The sequence below is a fragment of the Puntigrus tetrazona genome, chromosome 20 (genome assembly GCF_018831695.1).
Source record: "Puntigrus tetrazona isolate hp1 chromosome 20, ASM1883169v1, whole genome shotgun sequence".
Classification (NCBI taxonomy): domain Eukaryota; kingdom Metazoa; phylum Chordata; class Actinopteri; order Cypriniformes; family Cyprinidae; genus Puntigrus; species Puntigrus tetrazona.
The window spans coordinates 9,063,504-9,078,705 of NC_056718.1; the positions used below are offsets into that span (position 1 = coordinate 9,063,504).

General features: G+C 37.2%; 2 protein-coding genes across 2 annotated transcripts in view; both read left to right on the forward strand.

The window, feature by feature from the left end:
• Nucleotides 1-2,194, forward strand: part of dab1a (DAB adaptor protein 1a) — a 315,151-nt gene extending 312,957 nt beyond the window's left edge. The window contains 1 exon segment of the mRNA XM_043219597.1: nucleotides 3-2,194. Within this exon segment, the coding sequence (XP_043075532.1) occupies nucleotides 3-37 (35 nt within the window). The 3' untranslated portion in view covers nucleotides 38-2,194.
• Nucleotides 2,195-8,910: 6,716 nt separating this feature from the next.
• On the forward strand, nucleotides 8,911-14,499 carry LOC122325397. Its single transcript, XM_043220436.1, has 12 exons — nucleotides 8,911-8,966; nucleotides 9,270-9,429; nucleotides 9,754-9,886; nucleotides 10,003-10,037; nucleotides 10,933-11,008; nucleotides 11,103-11,137; nucleotides 11,879-11,924; nucleotides 12,027-12,116; nucleotides 12,237-12,256; nucleotides 12,363-12,378; nucleotides 12,573-12,677; nucleotides 13,822-14,499. Exons 1-12 carry the CDS (start codon nucleotides 8,949-8,951, stop codon nucleotides 13,844-13,846), a joined length of 759 nt encoding a protein of 252 aa, XP_043076371.1. The 5' UTR covers nucleotides 8,911-8,948; the 3' UTR covers nucleotides 13,847-14,499.
• The last annotated feature ends 703 nt before the right edge of the window (nucleotides 14,500-15,202 follow it).

Below are 15,202 nucleotides of genomic sequence, written 5' to 3' on the forward strand. Positions count from 1 at the left end.
AGAAGTGAAGGATCATGGGAACTCTGCACAGACGTGATCAGCGCTGGGGGGAGCAGGAGACCAAAATACTGGAGATCAACTGTCTGCCCTGTGTGTGTGTGTGTGTGTGTGTGTGTGTGTGTGTGTGCATCCATCCGCGTGTATGCGCCGTGAGATTGCGTGCCCGTATGTGTTTGTATGAATGCGGTCACTCCAGCCTCAACGGTCCACTTCTCCAAGCAGCCATCTCTCTAGAGTCAGTCCCGTCGCCCTCACGACTTCCTCCGTTACTCCCCTCCGCAAGGAACGAGAGGGACAGACTCTCTCCATACCACTTTGTTTCTTTCTCACTGTGTTTTCTGCACATGACAGCGGGGCATTGTGGGTGATATCAAGCCTTATAAGCCCAGCTCTGCAGCTTCATTCATTCTCTTCGTCCTACTTCCAGTTTCTGACTCTTTATAGAGACCGCATTACATTTTCTCACAAGAGAGGTGCCTGCCGGACCCCCGCCTGAGCGCCATAAGACCGCCGGATCCATCTGTGACTTACGCGATTCATCCATTTGGGTTCGTTTGGTTTTTCCTCTCCCACGTATTTGAGATTCTGCTGCTAGAAAGCTATGCAGAGCTAAAAAAAAACAACAACAACAACACACTTTCTCTCTCGGTGGACCCTTGGAGAACAGACACGAGGAGCGACTTTTGCCAAATCTTAAGATTTCGGAGCAGCTGAATCTGATCGGGGGGGACTCGAGGGTACGGACGTTGCAAAAACATGCGATGGAACTGTTCCTTCTCTATAGCTTTTGTACAATACTAATGAGAAAAAACGAAACAAAAACATGACGTTGAAATGGAATTTTTATTTTATAAGTCAAGTGGAGCCCTTGAAGTCAACTTTAGATGTGTTTTAGGGGTAAACATGGCTTTAAAATCTGATCGTTGGTTTGCCAAACTCATTTTGTAAATAATAATAATAATTATTATTATTGATAATAATAATGACGATGATGACGACAAATAATAATGACGATAATAATAATGGTTTCGATCATAACAGTGTTCATTCCATCCTGTGGACTTCCGTGCCATAAAATAGGCTGGCCTTAGTGATGCAAACTCCTCATAAAACCCAAGCAATATTAACATGTGTCCCAAACTCCCAGCGGTTTACGTTGCTTTCTCGCGATCAAAGCTTGTCGTCGGTCTTTTTTGGTTTTAGCAGGATGTGTGTTTTTAAGTGGCCTGAAACAAACCCGAGAGACTGTTATTATGTTTTTAATAGAAGAAAGGGTCCATTGGTTAATAGTTGGTGTCATATTTGTGTGGTCTCTTTTGGTTTGTCTTCAATATGATGAAGCTGGTAACTGTGATGGAGGAAGACCAGAGCTTCTCAACGTGTGTGTGTGTGTGTGTGTGGTAATGCAGCAATCACAAATACGCATGTACACGATCACATACATGTTCATGCAGACACACATTCACAGAGACCTTAAAGTCAATATGACATCAAAATGGGCCCTGTTTGTTTTTTAATACACCTTTCTGCACTTATCGGTGCATGTTAGTCCAAAGAAGAAGAAAAATGTCGTCTTATTAAACTTCCATTTTGATTAACATAAGCAGAAATTTGAAACTAGCTCCAATCTGACACGTAACGCCCTCTTTTTTACAAATCATGCAATTTACAAGTCCTGCCCTGATGGATGTGTCCAGTTGAATATGTCACAATAAGACAAAAATGGGTTTGCGAAGATCGTTTCATGTTGACTTTTGGGCCGTCTGATCACATTGAAACACACCGGAATCTGTCTGTAATCAACCTCCAATCAGAGAAAATCACCACGAGCAACATCTGTTTTCATCGCATCTAAAGCTCAGAGCATTCCATTACTGTGACGACAACTTCCTCCTATTTTATGGCCAGAGTCCAATTTTAATTTCAAATAAAAGCAGTTTGGACCTTTGAGATCTAAATTTCGAGGATTAAGATGACGAAGGTGAAAATCAAGGTGAATGGGAGTCCAATTTCAGTACGTTTCTATTTTGCCTTTACCTCAGCTAATGGTTTGGTAATGTAAAAGGACACATTATTTTTATCTTGATGATAATGATATTCTACAGTGGATTTTTAGAGCATTTTTTTTTCTTTTCTCTTGATTTACGTAACCCACCATGTAATACTGTTACCAATAAACACATCCCAAAATGTTGCTTTGCCTCTTTGCATTGGCTAAAATATGTCTTGTATTTGCAGACTTAAGGGTGGTTCTTTCTGAGATCACATCACCAGCTGAATGTCATGCTTCATAACCCACAGTATATTTTAAAAGGGAAAAAATAGCGATCTGCAGGGTTTTTATGATGGCATTGATTTACTACAGTTGTATCTTTCAATGAAACACAAACTAATTTATTGCTTGTATATATTTTTTATCTACAATCATAGGCCTACTAGATTTGAAAAAGAAAGAAGAACATTAGCTGAAATGCTATTTCAGAGGTCGAATTATCTTGCCACACAATCTACATTTGATTCAGTATGTGAACTGAATCACTGAACTGGAATTTTGTCAGATATAGAAGCACATTTCATTGAACACAGCCCATTTAAATTCACTCTCACATGCTTATAGGGAAATGTCTGCATTAGGCCTGCTTTGTTTCACAGAAACTTATTTCAAGTGCAGTTTTATGATCATATTACTAACCTGTACTACACCAGCAAATGTGTAGATAATAAGTATTACTGATAATTAGTAGGTCAGAAGTCAAATGCACATTTTCATTCTTAGAGTTTTAAGATTCCCTCATTTTGCAGGAATGAGAGTGATTTACTAGCTTGCTTAGTAACTGGTTTCTCCTCGTCTGTGAATAAATTACTTTCCTGAGCTCTGATTGTTTTGACTGCATGTATAAGGAAGTCAAAAACTGTCACGTGGGAATATTTTCACAAGTGCATGAGTCAAAAGAGCTTTAATTCTAGATTGCATTGGCCAAAATGAGGCTTTTCCTTTTTATTTTATTTAGTTTTCCTCAACAAAGTGTTAATAAGGCCACATTGAGTGTGATGTGATAAACCATAGTTTTTTTGTTCTAGAAAACTAGAACATTGCATTTACATTCTGGCTTTCAAAAATAATAATGCCACCAGAAGAAATATTCAGTGAAAATAATGAAGAAATGAGAAAGAAGTAATGAAGTGAAAAGTGTGACAACTAGCCCTGCTCTCAATATACTGGATAAATGAATGAGGAGCACACTGTAGAACTAAGCAACATGTCTTTAAAATTAATTTAAGATGTAACTTTCTTTGAAGTCAGCAAATTCCTGAGAGTAAAACACATGCGACCTGTGAATGTGATCACAAGAGGTATGAATAATATTGACCAATATTTTTGTGTTATTTCTAGGATACCTGGAGTAAAGACGTAATGAGAGTTTGATTGCGGTTGTTTAACAATAGAAGCTTTGCCTTCATGGATTTCTGTGGTTCTTGACTGACTGCATTCTTTAGGAATGAAAACAGTGTTGTCGTTCAGAGAAGTGACTTGTTTGACAAGACATTCCTTTATCTCGTCATTAACACATGAACGCGCTCATCCAACCTCATTCCAGTTTCAGGGCCACTGGGCGAGTTATAACTCTACGTGCTATTTATCCTCTAACAACTGCGACACAACACCGTTTTAGTTGTACATGCTGGATCTCTTTGAAACAAAGAAATAACTCAATGGATTGATAATTATGAGGGGCTGAGGAGAGCGAAGTACCTCGTTTTTGATAAACTGCTCGAAGACTTGAGTCAAAATGATGGAACAGGTAAGAAACTTTGACATGAATTTTGTTGTTTTGGCAACTGCTAGGAGGCTAGGCTTTATTTTTACCACATGGGTTCCTCAAACACAAGTTAATGTGTGAATTCAAATGTAACATTGGATAAATGTGAAGAAAGTTCAGTTTGGGACAGGTTTTTGTACATTCCTCATTTTGGTAGTACTGTGTTATTCTTTGAAATACCATGTAAACACAAAATAAATATGGTACTTGTAAGAGTTATATACCAAAAATCAGTTTATTGATTTACTGGAGCTAACTTTTTGCCAAATCAAATGCTATACTGTTGCTTTAAAGAGTCACAATTTTATTAACACTTTGACATGGACTGGTACAGTTTTCACTATTAAAATCTATAGAATTTAATTGAATAATAACAGTGCGTCATCACACCCCATTCAGATTCTTGTAAAAACATGGATGCTGTTGCGTTGTTTATTCATGATGTCCTGAGATTTTTCTGAAAATACAAATTTGTCATTAGCATTCCATATTGCAATGTAAACCAATGTTTAATATTTACATTTTATACAATAGGAGGAATTAAGAGACTTTAAAACTCTGAAGGCAAAGTTCCAGGGTGAAAATGGGCTGAAGATCCAGACTAAACCTGCCCTCCCTGAGAAACCCAAAACCATACCTCCATCGACAAAAGTCAGCAATCCTTTGCTCTCATCCATCAATGCTGCTGTGCAAAAAGGAGCACTTCACGCACCACGTGTAGTTTTCAAAGAGGACAAAAATCTCAGTCAACAGCTCTCTCCACCTTGGGGATTAAAGACCAGAGAAAACCAACCCACAAATAATGGTGAACTGCTGGATAATAAGCAGGTTAACACTGTTAAGCAGAATCTGAAAGACAAGAATCTTCCACTGGTTCTGCCTGTGGCTCCAAAAACCAAAACTTCAGAGTCCGACTCCAGCCCAGGTACACCTGTGTCTGCTTCACCCGTCAAAGTGACGACACCCAAAAAGTTTGTATTTGACCATCAAAAAACGAACAAAGATGAATGTGAGAAAACAGACCCTGTAAGGGAAGTGAACACTACCAAAAAGTCTCTGAAGGACAGGAATCTTCCATTGGTTCTTCCAGTGGCTCCAAAAAAAGCTGAAAGCTCAGAACCTGAACCCAGCCCACTTACGCCTGCATCTGTTCCACCAACTAAAGTGTCCACACCCAAGAGCTTTGTATTTACTCCTCAAATAACTAGGCAGGATGAGAATGAGAAGCCAGAGATAGTAAAAGAGGTTGACACTGCTAAAAAGTCTCTCAAAGACCGTAATCTTCCTCTGGTTCTGCCAGAACCTCCAATAAAAGCTGATACCCCCAAGCATGAACCCAGCCCTTATACACCTTGGAATTCCACACTCAATAATTTTGCGTTAACCACTCAAAAAACAAGCAAAGATGAGAACGAGGAGGCAAATACAGTGGAAAGACCAACACTAGCTAGTTGTACCCCTGCTCCAAGTTATCCAGCTCTTGCCGGCCCATCTGTAACAGCGACTCCTCCTACTCAAAGTGTACCTGTTGTTCCTAAGGTTGTTGTTGATGGAATTCCTCCTGTCTCCAACGTTCCTGCCCCAAGTATTCCAGCTCCAAGCAGTTCTACCTTTGCCAGCCCTGAGCCAAAGATTCCTGAACCAGTCATCCCAACACCGTCTCAAGCTACTCCTAAATCAAAACCAGAAACCTCTATTTCATTTCCTCCTGACACAGAAACTTCTAAACCGAATATACAGATGCTCAGTTTATCAGAAGTATTTCCTCCACCTAAAGGAAGTCCACCTCCAGAATTCACTGATATTCCGCCCCCTGTTTTTGATGAAGACTTTCCAGACGGAGACTTTTCTGAGCAAACCAAACCCACTCCAGCAATACGTACATTTATTGCCCCAGTTCCCAGGAGTCAAGTTGACTCTGGGTCCCCACCCCCCTCCACCCCTCCAGCGATATCTTCAGAGCCCCTGGTGAATACCTTAAAATATACACCTGCTCCAGTCTCAAGCCCTTCTCCAGCAGTTAATACTCCTCCTGCACCTCTAGACGTGTTACTGGAGAATGCAAAAGTTTTGAATGACAAGGCAGTTGTTAAACCAGAAGGGTCCAGTGAGGACCAGTCCTCAACCAAGCCGCTTTCAGCCCTCTCAGCCTTGGCAAGAGCAGAGGAAATGGCCTCGGTAAAGCGGTCACCAAATGATAGCCGTGTATTTAACCTTCTGGAAAGAGCCAAGAGGAAGTCCACAGGGAGCTCGCTGACTACCACACCTGAAAATACATCTATACATGAAAATACAACTCTAGTTGAGACAGCTACACCCGAGATGCCTCTGCCTGAAACTCCCACACCTCTGTTTAAGACTGCCACAGCTGAGGTGACCCAACCTGATCTAGCTCCACCTGAAAAAGCCTTACCACAGCTTGCCACAACTTTAGAAACACTTCCTGAGGAAGCCCAACCTTTACCAGAAGTGTCTGATATCCCTAAACTCCCTCCAGTTGACTATGTGGATCATGCTAAGTTGGCACCTAAAACGTACCCACCTGAAACTGTCGAAGTTAATGGTTTTGATCACAGTAAGTATCTATTTAAAGCAGGGTTTGCACTGTCTTAGCCACAGTTTTGTGATAAATTCCATCCATTGTGAAAGGTTGCTCTTGTTGTAGGCCAGTCATGTATGACTAAGTTTGACATTTGCACAGATGGATGTTTACTTGACTTTGACTTGCAAAAAAGTCCCAGATGCAGTTCTGGCAGTTTTGTGCAGTGCTACTGTTCCTGAGAGTACCAAACTGAATCAACACAAATCATTTTTTAAATTCTTCACAAATGTAAATATATTTTAGCTGTGGAAAACAGAGTTTAAATATCTTTTTGACTGAGGAGTTAGGTGGATTCCTTCTATCAGGGTGGGTTGGTATGCAAGACATGTAAGTGTATTGTAGCTATGTTGGGCAACATATCTTTCATAATCAGAATGACAAAGAATATTCTGTCTGAAGGAAATATATAAAACTGAGACTTTTTTAAGTTGAACTAAATGCTAATTAGGCTGACATTACAGTATATTATTGTAGCAGTTCTTGTAATTAGACAATTTTGCTAGTTTAGAAGCATCTTTACTGAGAAAATAATTGTTTTCATTACAGCCAGAAATTAAAATGACCTCTACTGTTAGTTTTGTGGTATTAAACATGATTAACATCACTTAAAATTGTGAAAAGAGATAATTTACTCTGCTTTGTATTCACTTTAGATGTATTTGATTAGGCTTGAGTATAAACATCATGTTTCCTCCATTTTCATACCATAGTCCTGTTCTACCTGCTGTGTTTCCTTGACCTCACTATTTTCATTTCAACTCTCTTACTTGCCCAGCTATTTCTCATGGTGCATGATTGTAGTCTTTTTTTTTTTGTTAGTTTCAGAAAGCAATAAATGCATGTAAAATGTAGACACTGACAAGTGGAATTTATGAAATTGCATTAGAAAGCAATACTTGTTTTCATAAAATATGTTGAATTACGTTTTTATGTTTATGTATTGCTTGGTGGTGGTGGTCTTTTGGCTGTCCTCTCTAATATTTATTTTCTTGTTTCTGCAGGGGTGGTGACAGTGGTCAAACCAGTGAATCCTCCTCCCCCACCTCCTAGGAGGGCTCAGTCGGCAACACCCATTGTAGATCCCTCACCTGAGAAACGAACTCAATCTCCTGCCAGAGACCTCCAGATTCCCATAACACCATCTAAACCTCTAGAAAGACATGGTAACAAAAGTACCCCAAAAATCTGTAACTCTGTGCTAAGCGTTTGTCTACCAAAGTAATAAATAATCGTTTTTTTCATCAGAGGAGTCCCTATATGACAACTCATTTGAGTTTTATAAAGATGTTGAGGAACCTAAGGCTCCAGCACTTTCAACCTTTAGACCTCCATCAGTACCATCATCAGCTTTTAGTACCAAAAGGCCAGTCTCAGTTCACGAGGAAGCCTTCATGAGACAGTTGAACCTAAAACAGCAGATGAAAGAGGACATGTTTCCGAACATGGATGATAGAGATGTGGATTATGGGTCTATGAACTCTGGCTCTCCATATCCAGATGCTCAAGCTGCTGTACATCAGGACGAAGTGCGAAGCTCTCCTGCCTTGACACCATCAAGGTAAGCCATTAAATTCATGATCTTTACTGCGACTTAAAAATATATATATATATATGTTACCAATATTGAATACTGAATGTCAGACTTTCCTCCAGGACTCTTGAAACAGGTGACAATGTTTTTGATGATCAAGTAGACAATAAAAAAGGCAAAACGACAAAGACTAAGAAACAGAAAGGACCTCCAAAGAGTAAGTGGTAGAAGTACTTTGTTTTATATTATATTGTTTTCATCAGTTCTCCAAAAAAAAAAGCAAGCCTAATACTAAAAAATAATTAGCTTCTCAAGTAAATTCTTATTTTAGGAATGTTTAGAAATTGAACTGGAAAGCAGGACAATTTTTTTCTTTTTGCAGTGTAGTTATTTATGTTTCCAGTAATCTTATATCTGATGACCTTCTGATCCACAGAAAAGATAAAAACACAGGAAATTGTCATGTCGTTAGTTTATTTTAGATTCTCTTTTATCCTCAAAGTCTTACTGACGTGCGTTTCCTATTGTTTGAAATTTAGATCCATATGCTGATGCTGCAGCTGCTGTAAGTTTTCCCGTTGTTGTCTAAAATTGGTTTAGAATAACGGTTTAAAGTCATACGGTTAATGTCAGTACCTTGTGTTTGTCTGTTTGGCATGTTCTTTTTTTGCAATGATTTGTTGAAACATGTTGTCTTTAATTACCCAACCTCGTTAGGTGGAGGAGTCTCCCAAGAAGAGCTTGTTCTCCAGGTTTGTAGCAGCAATTTCTTTATGTATTTATTTTAATTCCCAACGTTAATTCATACATCTACATTCCCGAAACATCTTATCAGAATATAACGTTGAGGCATTCGATCCACAGAAAAAACTCAGCAAAAGCAGCAGACGACAAAGAACTAAAGAAAAAAGAGAAACAACGAGAAAAGGAAAAAGAGAAAGAGAAGGAAAGAGAAAAGAAAGAGCAGAAAGAAAAGGAAAAGAAGGAAAATGAAATGAGGAAAAAATTTAAGGTAATTAATTTTGTTTTAGTTATCGTTAGCGGGTTTGCACCAATGATTATATACAGAAATATTGCATATTAAATTCTCAAAATCCATATTATATGTATTACAATCCACATCCCACTCCTCAAGCAAATCAAAAGGTGCACTTACCATCACTAAAACCCAATAGTTTTAATCAAACGTGAAATGAGCCGTACATTTCAATTTCTCGCTAACAGCAAGAGTCCTTTTTTAATCTGCATGGCAAGGTCAGTTAAGTGATGAGCACGTGTTAATGTAACTCTGTGTGTGTATTGATGTTTAATGCAGATCACAGGCCAGGAAGAGCCCATTTATCATGTTAAAGTGATTGAGGACTGTAAGGGCCGTAAAAACGACCTGCCGGTGAAGGTTGGAGAAACCGTGAGCATCATCCGCACTAACAACTGCCCTAAAGGAAAATGGCTGGCAAAGGACAGCAGCAACAAATGTGAGCTCAACACAACAAATACACAATCTCCACACACGCACACAAATTAATTTAGCGCCATTATCTTTGCTCTTACCCAAGTCGCAAATAATTAGCATCACGCTAAATGGGTTTTACAGATAACTGAGGTGTGGAAAATAAGCATTGTTATGAATTTACCCTGATAAGGACTAAATGCCTAAATAGATCTGTCACTAAGCAAGGACCTGAACGAGTCCTTGAGCTCTGACTTATCTGTTAGACTGTGTATGTTAGCTCTTATCTCATTTTTCAGATGCTTTTGCTGGAATGCAGATTGGCAGTGTGCTGTGTGTTGTTTTTCAGACGGCTACGTCCCGGTGGAGAGTGTGGACTTGAACATCAATGGCATTATGGAGCTGGGGAAGATGACAACGGCATCTAACAGATCCAACGGCAACGGACTCAGAGACCCAGAGGTCACCAGTACAGGCAGCAGGTAGCCATCGAAATCACCGGGCTTGCCTCAACACGTTAGCATTGCGTGCTAAAATGATCTGGATCCACAGTTTACAAATAGATCGATCATTTATTTTTGCCCATCTTTGTTTTTAGGACCTCGGAGCATTACGGCATGAACCATGAGAGCTGTAAGATCCTCCTTTTACACATTTTAAACATAATATTTATTTGTAATATGCGTTTTGTGCGTTAAGTCTTAACCAGCCATGACCACAGTATACTGCGCAGTGTTGCCAGATTGGAATAGTCCAAGTATCGTACCAGAAGCTCAAAATTTAGACCAACAATTTTTTGATACGACCTGCAAGTTACCACAATAGATAAATAGCTGGATAAATAACTAGTCTGTAATGAGCCAATTTTGTGGATGAGTACAGAAGCCTTATGATTACAACTACCATTATTTGAAGAGTCACAAAATTCAGAAATTATTGCAGAGGTCATACAGAAGTTAGAATTATCGTACAAATACGATAATTATCGTACATCTGGCAACACTGACAATATGTAACAGAGTATTTACTTGATTACTTTCTGCTGCATTGCACTAACTTGCACTAACTAGCCCCGCCCACTGTAAAATTTCATTGGTTCAGCATCCCAGCCCAACTTTATCCAAAACATATTCTATGATTTATTGTGCCAATATAATGCTACCTTAATTGTAATCGTATCATATTAGTTAAATTATATATATATATATATATATATATATATATATATATATATATATATATATATATATATATATATATATATATATATATAAAATAAATGTACCATGTGCATTTTAGGGAAATACCATAGTAAAAATACTATTATATTTTTATCTGATACAGTAGCGTAAGTGAACCATGGTATCAGTACAGCATATTTTCACGAGGGTAATATCTGTGCGGTATTTGGCGTTTTATAATACACAATACAAATCCTACTCAAGACATACAACTACAATGTTTTCTAGTAAATGGAAATATTACAACTAAAGAAATGTTATGAATCGATCTTTTTTTTTCTTATCAGTTTCAGAGGACAGTGAGGAGTGGACATGTGATGATGATGACCCCGTGTTTGGCTCCGCTAATGAAACGGCGCACATGTGAGTGTTACCTCGTGTGTTACATTCGCCTTCTTTTGTGCTCGACTGTTGAGCTATTGTATTGTTTACGAGGGGTGTATGTTCAATCTTTCAGAGGGCTGAATCAATCACAAGACACACCAGCTCAAGGTGAGTCACCGATGAGACATCATGGAAGAATGTTTGCAGGAACATTACCATCTGGCAACCTCCAAAACTATATCAATTATATTCGTCATCAAAACTACAGCATGCCATTCACTTGTTCGTAGTCACATTTATAGAAGACTACTTCCTCTACATAAGCAAAAACATATATTATGACATATGACATATTATGAATATTTTCAAATATTTATGACATCGTGAGTTTTTTTTAAAGTAATTAAAACAAAACAGCAGCTATGACACAAGATCACGGCAGAAAACTGACCGAAGTAAAATACACGAAAACTGTAAATTCTGACATAACAGTTGATGTAAAAAGTTGAAATCATAAACATAATTATAATTATGATGACATAAGTCAGAATTATGAAGTTACATAAAAATCATAAAAGGTCATAATTATGACACAAAGAGAAATTTGACATACATTTAAAATGTTGAATTTTTGACGTGAACAGCAGTAAATATGACAACAGTCATAATTATGACATAAAAAGTTATGGCAAAATTTTGTTTGAACAAAAACAGCACCAACAATTAACAAAGTCAAAACTGACATGAAAAGCCGTAATTATGATTAAAAAAGTATATATTTCCAAAAACTCTTAATTACTACATAAATCAAAATGATGAGGTTCTAATTTATAATTTTATTACTAATAAATGATCATTAGTATTATTAAACCTGTTTATTCGTGTTTTTGTGCCTGCATTAATTTTCAGATCCTGTTCACCAAGACCAAAGTGATTCAATGTATATGAACATGCCGTAAGTTTTATTCTACTCTATCCTATCTCTACTTACATCTATACTACCTCTGCTCTGTGATAAACCGTTTGGCGTTAAGCATTTGTTGACTGTGTGTTGCAGAAGAAAACAGGAAGCGATTCAGAAACTCTCCACATTCTTTATGCAACCCAAGACGTCCTCTCAGCCTCTTCCACGAAACAACAGCCCAATGTAGGCCACCGCTTTAGTTCACTTGAATTCGCTAAAGATCGCTTACTGTAAACGATAAGATTACAGGATAGCAACTAATCTCTACTTCCTGTTTCCTTATTTGGCTGTTTGCTCATCAAGAATGCCAGAGCTCACACCAGGTATTGTTTCGCCTCTCTAAACCTGATTTACATAAACAGACGCATCTACCCACACTCATTTCTTTTTCTTCTTTCCACTTCTGGTTTCATCTGTTACCACTTGAAGAGGATCCTGACAGCTTGTAAGTGCTCTCAGAATATGTGCGTGTTCTCACACATAACACAGACAGCAATTCATGAGATGCCTTTTCCCCCGCAGCAGTATGTGGTCAGACCGGTTTGACGTGAATGTTTGAGATGCTTTTAGAAGCATCTCATTCCCTTGACCCTAGCTAACTGCTGACTAGATCGTGTTGGTATTGCGTGTTTCCTTCAGAAATAAAGAGGAAGTCGGGTTAGATGGGTCAGACCTCCAGATCCTTCCTCCTCCGGACCTGTACGCCGACATCGTAACTGGAGACCCCATGCCTATTTACAGCAAGTGAGTACATTAATTGTGACAACATGCCCCGATGTCGCCGCACCATGTGGGGTAAGTTGTCACAGTGGATACAGGCATTAAACGGCTTATTACTCAAGTGTAGGCAACGTTTCTGATAGGTTTCTATTCGCCGAACGGAACAGATAAACATAAATGCCGTTTTGAATCAGAAATACGGAAAATACACGTTAAGATGTAGAGTCTGTAGGATTTGTTTCTGAAAGAAGTCTTTTGCATTTAAAAATGATGTAAAAATGACAATATTGTGAAACATTATTAAAATAAAATTGTAATTTATTCCCGCGACGCAAAGCTGAACTTTCAGCATCATTCCTGCAGTCTTCAGTGTCACGTCATCCTTCAGAAGTCATTATAATACGCTGATTTCTCATTATTATCTCAAATTAAAAACAGCTGTGCCGCTTAATATTTTTTCGGGAAACACGATATTTTAATGAACAAAACAGCGCTGATTTAAAATGATTAAAAAAATGTATTTATTGTCTTTCTTATCAGTTTAATGCATCCGAGTTAAATAAAAGTATTGATTTATTTTTGTTTGTTTGTTTTGTTTTAACTCAAACTTTTTCTCAAAAATTTGTATTAATAAATGCTTATAATTTAAATAAAAACATTTAAAAAAATTATACACACACAGCATAATATTTTGAATATATTTATATTATGTGTATATATTTCTATTGATATAAATGATATCATGTATGAATATATTTAATAGATAAACGTAACATTTTTCTCACGCATTTCTATAGACGCATGTGTTTGTATTTATACATACATGATAAGTATACACGGCACAAACACATATATTATGCAAACAGCATTTATTTTAGATGCGATCGATCACTTATAAATATATATGTACGTATATGTATATATGTAATATATATATTGTCATTACACATACTTTTAGCCTTTATAAAGTTGCACAAAATTGCATCAGCTAGCTTCCTTATATGATCGTATGGAAAGATTCTTCTCAATCCTTTTTTCTTTTACGTCCTCCTTGACTTTTAACATTCAGCACTGGCTTTAATTTTAGCCTGGTCGTTCCCGACCTCTGGCCTGTCTAGGCTACAATGATGTTTACTGACATTTTAGCGAACATGTTTGTCTATTCCAGGCCAATCAAACTCATCTCAAAATAGTCAAGTAACTCCGGCTGCGAGAGGATCTTCGCCGTTTCTGAGTTCACAACCCTCCTGTGGGCTGTGTTTTGACGAGCACCGCGGTAAATGTCACCCACACGAGCTCAAGCGGAGACGCGTCTGTCAAGTGGGGAGAATTATGTTTGTGATTGTGCATCAGTCTGGAAGTGGCTGCAGGCGAGTTCTTCTATATTCATGTTTAATATGTTCATTTATGTGGAAAAAACCAAAAAAAGAGGCTCATGTATGGTGTGGTGAGAAGCTGCATTATTTAAAGCATTGCATCTGAGTGTTAGTTATGAGTTCTGTAGCAAAGACAGTCTGATCGTTTTAATATCCATAATTAAGCAATCGACAGATGAAAATAACGTAACGGTTCCTAAGTCATTATTTTTGTGGTATCATTTGCTTAGGAGTTTAGGATCTCAACCTAGAGGTTTATAACTACACTTTGTATTTGTATTGGATGAATTAGTATTATATTATTTGTTTTATATTTTGCAAGCATGTTTAAGTATTCCCGCTCTTCAGGGTTACTCCGCATGAGGGAAATTATGCTTGTAATGCAAGTTTAAGTGCTGTTTATTTTGTAACTCTGCTGCATGTATAAGTTTTCTGGTGAAGACAATAAATCACGCGTTTGTGCATCTTCAGCCCTTCTTGTTTCAAAATTGCTGTTCTGTTTATATTAAGTAATGGATTCAATCGTTCGGAGTCTGTAAAATGCGTTTTTACGCTCATCAAGACTGCATTCATTTAATCAAAAATACTGTAAAAAGATTTCAAATAGCTGTTTTTTGTTTTAATATATTTACAGTTTTTTTTTCATTACTTCAATCTTCAGCGATGCATAAACTTTTAGAAATCATTGCAATGAATTAAAACTTTTAATTTTTTTTTATTTAATCGTTTGTTCAATTTATTTATTTATTTTTGTGGAAACCGTTATACTTAAAGAATAGAAAGTCCTTTTTTTTACAATTTTTATAAAAACATTTAAATGTCATTTTTAAACTTTTTTTAATTTTATAATGTCACTTTCGATCAATTAAATGCATCTTAGATAATAACAGTATTAAATTCTTTTTTTTAAAAATCCTTAAATAATTACAGAATTAAAAATAGATATAATTACACGTGCATTTAACCTTTAAAACAGGCTAAAATAAAACATGACATCTAGACACCGTATAGCTTACATATTCATGTAAACATTCATATATTCATTAAATGTTTATGGTAAGGAATGAATATAAATAAATATGTAAAATAAATGTTAATTATAAAAGGTAAGCTGAATTTTCAGCAGCATAACTTAGTGTCATTAATACGCCGCTTTGATGTTTAAGAAAATGT